General features: G+C 38.6%; 2 protein-coding genes across 3 annotated transcripts in view; both read right to left on the bottom strand.

Annotated features, from left to right (window-relative positions):
- Positions 1-1,285, bottom strand: part of LOC108628187 (uncharacterized) — a 7,574-nt gene extending 6,289 nt beyond the window's left edge. The window contains exons 1-4 of the mRNA XM_026816282.1: positions 1,276-1,285; positions 768-1,067; positions 512-674; positions 246-380 (exon numbers count right to left, since the gene is read on the bottom strand). Coding sequence (XP_026672083.1) covers positions 246-380; positions 512-674; positions 768-1,067; positions 1,276-1,285 — 608 coding nt within the window. The remainder of the gene's footprint in view (positions 1-245; positions 381-511; positions 675-767; positions 1,068-1,275) is intronic.
- A 220-nt stretch (positions 1,286-1,505) lies between these two features.
- On the bottom strand, positions 1,506-3,873 carry Prx2 (Peroxiredoxin 2). Of its 2 annotated transcripts, none has more exons than XM_018029940.2 (3): positions 3,767-3,873; positions 2,561-2,705; positions 1,506-2,108 (listed from the first exon to the last, which is right to left on the bottom strand). In XM_018029940.2, exons 2-3 carry the CDS (start codon positions 2,686-2,688, stop codon positions 1,655-1,657), a joined length of 582 nt encoding a protein of 193 aa, XP_017885429.1. In that variant the 5' UTR covers positions 2,689-2,705; positions 3,767-3,873; the 3' UTR covers positions 1,506-1,654. The 2 variants fall into 2 exon arrangements, with proteins under 2 accessions (XP_017885429.1, XP_017885430.1); XM_018029941.2 differs by lacking the exon at positions 3,767-3,873 and adding an exon at positions 2,840-2,987.
- Positions 3,874-5,854: the final 1,981 nt, after the last annotated feature.

Raw genomic sequence — 5,854 nt, 5'->3', positions numbered from 1 at the left:
AATGCAAAGTGAGCCATGGTTTTTAAATTACAAAACACTGACCGATGAGAGCATGCGTAGGCCCAACCACGGATAGTTTGGCTTGGCCGTGGCATAGCGCGGGCCCTACACGCGCTCTTATTGGTCAGTATGTTTCGTCAATAATTCAAAAACCCTCAACTCTGCATTTTGGCAAAGGAAATTGTTCAGAAACACTTACAGAATCACTTCTCTTCAGCTCTAACACTTTTTCTGGTATACCCTATATATTGTTTTTACCTATACTGCACGTGCAACCGATCACTGCTAATAAATCCAGGATTACCATGCAACAGCCCCTCCGCTTCTTCGGTAAAAATTCGATTAGATACACCCTTAAAACGACGTTATTGCCAGCTAGTCTAAAATCAGGTGAAATTAGGAGGCACGAGAGGAAGAAATGATCACGGCTTCTGCGAATGCACGTGGGATATTTAAGCAGCATGAATCATAGCAGGAACCAGAAGAAGAGATGCGTTCTTAAGATACTTACCCTACTCCGAGCGCGCACATGGATAGATTTATTACAAAGATGGATTGTGCAAAGGACAAGGTGATGCTGGCGCAAAAGATAAGAATCATAGTGACAGGGATCGCACTCTTTCGTCCATACGCATCAATAAATAATCCGACTACGAACGCTCCTATTGCCATTCCTATACACAATCTTATTTTCATTGTTATATCTTAATGTTAGTTGGTTTAGAAAGTTGGAAATTAGTTTTCTACATACATAAAGTGTCATGTACCTAAAGTCAACGAAGCATACGCGAAAGTCGTTTGCTGCATACTAAGATCTAAGTCGCACACCATAAACGGTACCGCAACTATGATTATTGGGAACATACAGGCTTGAGCGAACGAGCACAAACCGCATAATCCGACGATGAAAAAGTTGTACACTCCCCATCCTGTGATTAAATCAGAAAAATAATTTAAATGGGATATGAACGCGTATGAAACGTTTGTATCATAAACGGGAGAAGCAATGAACCCTTTTATCTGAAGGACTACGTTCTTAAGACTACATACGTATGAAAGACTACGTGCTGGTTACTTCGACATGTAATTAATTGAAAATTGGTAACCTGTTTTAAGTGCAATAGTCTCATAGTTAGGCATCCTATACGGATAAATTTAAATTCACTGATCGAGGTTTTCTAAATAGATCAGTAAAAATCAACGAGAATTACATACATGTTACACTTTAATTAAGTAATTTCAAACTCGAGATCAAAGTTGAATTGCTAACAAAACCTGTCAGCATAACTGATAATCAACTTCAGACTTTTATAATTAGACATAAACTGTCAAACTCCCGACTTTGACGACGGTATATCGATCAGGTCAGCAGATGTCAGATAGAAATATCGTAAAAATAGAATTAGAGTCTTCTATTTAAGAACCTTTCCATCATCGGATATTGTGAGTCGGGAGAAACGGTTAAATAAATAAATAAAAATAGATTTTGGAAAAACGTACAACAGTTTTTAGCGAAAGTATACGATGGAAAGTTTATTCATCTATCAGATACAAAATAAACTGGAAGGTTGTTGTGACAGAAAAATACAGAAAACTTAAGTAATAACTCTGATAAAAGGACACTGGTATTTTCGAGCCGTCGAATCGAAAGGATTTACGAATCCTTGAAGTATTCCTTCGATGCCTGAACATCGGGCTTCATGGTTTTCTTTCCTGGTTTCCAGCCAGCTGGACACACTTCTCCATGTTTGTCAGTGTACTGGAATGCTTGGACCAAACGCAAGGTCTCGTCGACGGACCTGCCAACGGGCAAGTCGTTGATGGTGATCTGACGCAAGATTTGCTTGTCGTCGATGATGAAGAGTCCACGGAATGGAATGCCCGTGTCTTCGTCGAGCACACCGTAGTCGCGTGCGATCTTGCTACTCTTGTCAGCGAGAAGGGGAATGTTCATTTCACCAAGACCGCCCTGCTTACGCGGTGTGTTCACCCATGCCAAATGGCTGAAGTGAGAATCTGTGGACGCGGCGATCAATTTGCAGCCGATCTGCTCGAATTCCTGGGCGCGGTCGGAGAAGGCGATTATTTCGGTTGGACAGACGAACGTGCTGAAAAACGTGAGTTTAATCAGTATACGTGAAAAGACATCGACGATATACAGTGAAAATCGAAGAACTTTCATTCTACAAAATATTAACAATAAATTTTAATTAATTTGTAAGAAAATTTCTCAATGTCCCAGTTTCTATTTAAATATTTTGTAAATCGAGTTTTGGCATTGGAAACTGCAAGTAAAACTGGACGGCTAGCAACTACGTCGCTACGTTACTCGGTTTACAGCATGTCATTATGACCTCTTTTGTTGGAGGTGCAAGGGACAGCAACCACAGTTTTACGACAGCTATATCGGTCCCTTTACTTTACAACCGTACTTCGGGTAGGTAGCCGGTACAGCTTATTTACTTAACGACTTAGACAAAAGGAGTCATAGATTTATTACTATTTTCAGGTCTTATTAGCCTCAGACTGTACATAGGAAATAAAGAGTAAAAAAACTTACAAGTCTAGTGGATAGAAGAACAGCACAACATATTTTCCTTTGAAATCGGAGAGAGAAATCTGTTTGAATTCTCCTTTGACAACAGCGGTGCCCGAGAAAGCTGGAGCATGTTTTTGGATTGCTGGCATGGTTAGGCTTTCGAATTCTATGAACGAGAAAATTAATAAGTTATTCAGGTGGTTTGCTTTAGGCAACTCATCCTGTATAATATTGTATATACAGACAGACAGATTATTATGTATATAAAAATCTGTGTATGGTACTTTTATCTTAACCTACACTTTTCGATCGAAATTATGAAATCATGATTAGCAGAATTTCAGTAGTTCCAAAAAACAATGAATCTCCTATCTTTAACCTTCAACTTATCGCGTTACGTAAAGTAATCCAACTATTGACTATAATCTAACTGATGGAACTATTAAGTACGTGATTTCGTAAAACTTTAAGAATACTCGCTTATCGACTACCTCAAAGACGCTGCTTTAATCTAGCTAGAATAACTACTCATACATGAAAACGGATTAGAAACTTGGGAATCGATAAAGAGAATGGGAACAATAATGATTATTCTCTATATAGCAACAGGCGATATTTGTCAAGGTCGAGTAGTCAAGTATCGCATGATTACAAGAAAACGTTGAAAATTCTAGCAATGCGATCTTTGTCGTAGACCATTAATTCAAATTTTATTGCGAATACGAATCAAGAGTCCAATTAATCATAATGACTATGCGGAAATAAATGTTTCGCAAGAAGAGAATTATTGCACGTTCCTTAAACATGTTACGCATTACATGAAATTTATGAAATGTTTATAATATATCCATTTTTTGAGTTATAACTGCTTTCTGTTTCTAACAAAGAATAAAACTAATGCAAATGAAGCCGAATAGATCTAACATTTGCATTGTCGAGAAACTTCGACAATGAGCAACCGTTTTCCATAAAAAAAAATTTGAAACACAACGATACGACAATATTATACAAGATGACATCGTTCACATGTTTTTCGTGCTCGACTCGAATGTACGTTTGAAACATGTAATCATTCATGTAAAAACCGGTCGCGAATGTTACTTCGAATATCTACTGTAATAAGGAAATAAACGTAACGTTCGTTCGATGATATTGTACACGGACGTTGGTCTAGAATTAAATCGAAATATATAGGGAGATGTCCCTTTCTTTTGTGATAAAACTTACATCTGGTAAGAGAAAAGCGTCCGGCGTACTCTGGCTTCCAACGAAATATGAAATCTGCGACTGCGGTTGTGCAACTACTAGCTACTAACCGATTTCGATAGAATTCGCTTCCATCTAAATCTAAGATCTAACGCGATACAAGCGCCATCTAGAGATCTGCCGAAATTTGCCGTTTATTGCAAAATTTTTATAATTTTTCACGAAATCATTCACGAATTATCATTCACGAAACAAGTGTTTTTAACGAAAACTATTATACATGCCCTTTGCTTTATTTCTATGAGTTGTACATTTTATTCGATTTATTTTACAAAATAAATTTAATAGTTTTTCCTCTTCGTCCTCTACTTAGCCATACGGATTTCAACGAATTTCTATAAAATTAAAGACAATAAGAAAGTATAATTTTCATAGAACTTGCCTCCTTTTTTACCTTCTCGTATGAAGGTTAGTTTTTAACAGATTTTAATACTTTCTTGGAGTCTTTGAAACTGACCGAGTTTCTTCAGCAGCTAGTAATAATGAAATTGAGCCAGTTATGTGCATGTGTTCCCCTAGGGAACAAAATTTAAAACGAATAATGAGCCTACGTCTTGTTTTTTCGATATTCGATCTGGCATCGATACTGTTGGATTTTAATATAATTTTGACGCATCAAAATAAAAACACACAATTTTAACCTACGCACATCACCACCTATTCACATACCTCAAAAGAATTTGGGGTTGCTCGTGGCGCCATCTAGCGTCCACGGCCGCGAAAGTGCTTGGCTCCAGTATTGCTGTACATATTAGGGTCAAGCGGATGTGAAAATTTCGTTTTTCCTCAATAACTCCCGAACGGATGGACGTAGGGGGACCTATGTAAGACCATTTTGTAGGGAACTACGAGATCTACAATTTCTGTTCAAAAAGATTTCGCTAGCCTCAATAGTTAACGAGTTATTTGCAAAAAACTGTTTTTTCGTTTTTCGCCAATAACTTCCAAACGGATGGACTTAGAGGGGCGTGTATGGGACCATTTTGTAGAGAACGACGAGATCTACAATCTCTATATAACAGTTTCTCGCTAGCATCAATAGTTTACGAGTAATTTGCAAAAAACTGTTTTTCGTTTTTTGCAAATAACTCGTTAACTATTGGCACTAGCGAAAAGTTATCATATAGAAATTGTAGATCTCGTCGTCCCCTACAAAATGGTTCTAAATACGCCCTCCTATGTCTATCCGTTTGGGAGTTATTGACGAAAAACAAAAATTGCAGAAATATTGCCGTACATAGTGGAGTCAAGCATGGTTCGAATCCGTGAACGCTAGATGGCGCGACGATGAACTTTTTAGCCAACTTTTAGCACTTTCGCTTTTGACAAGAAATTTCCTTTTTACCTCAATAACTCCCGAACGGTTGGACGTAGGGGGGCGTATTTAGGCTCATTTTGTAGGGGACAACGAGGTCTACAATTTCCGTGTAAAAAGAATTCGCTAGTGCCAATAATTAACGAGTTATAGACGAAAAACGAAAAACAGTTTTTTGCAAATAACTCGTTAACTATTGAGGCTAGCGAAATCTTTTTGCACAGAAATTGTAGATCTCGTAGTTCCCTACAAAATGGTCTTACATAGGTCCCCCTACGTCCATCCGTTCGGGAGTTATTGAGGAAAAACGAAATTTTCACATCCGCTTGATCCTAATATGTACAGCATTATTGGAGCCAAGCACTTTCGCGGCCATGATCGCTAGATGGCGCCACGAGCACCTCCAAACTCGTTGGAGCCAAGCACTTTCGCGTCCATGAACGCTAGATGGCGCCACGAGCAACCCCAAAATCATTTTAAGGGTATACAGGAGCGACGGGCCAACTCCGAATTGATCTTGGAGGCCTCGTGCGGAGAAACTGAGAAACTCCGAGTAAAGGACAGACTGATCCTTGTCTCTCCTGTATTGCTCTGTCCGAATCCGAGCTAAAATTCCTTTTCGGCCGTCTCGTGGCTATCGCGGCAGAACGTAGCAACTTTAGACGGTGCCCGCGCTTAAAAATTTTAACAAATTTTTAAATCTGCCTGAGAAAATGTAGAAAAAAGGATATTTA

Source organism: Ceratina calcarata, unplaced genomic scaffold, assembly GCF_001652005.2.
Source record: "Ceratina calcarata isolate Rehan_Ccalc_2016 unplaced genomic scaffold, ASM165200v1 scaffold511.2, whole genome shotgun sequence".
Classification (NCBI taxonomy): domain Eukaryota; kingdom Metazoa; phylum Arthropoda; class Insecta; order Hymenoptera; family Apidae; genus Ceratina; species Ceratina calcarata.
Note: the sequence above shows the minus strand (reverse complement) of the source record. Positions and strands in the feature narration are given on the sequence as shown.

Coding starts and splice junctions, on each gene's coding strand:
- Prx2 (XM_018029940.2), bottom strand. CDS start 2,688: ATGCCAGCAATCCAAAAACATGCTCCAGCTTTCTCGGGCACCGCTGTT. Junction 2,109..2,560: donor TTCTTCTATCCACTAGACTT/GTAAGTTTTTTT, acceptor CACGTTTTTCAG/CACGTTCGTCTGTCCAACCG.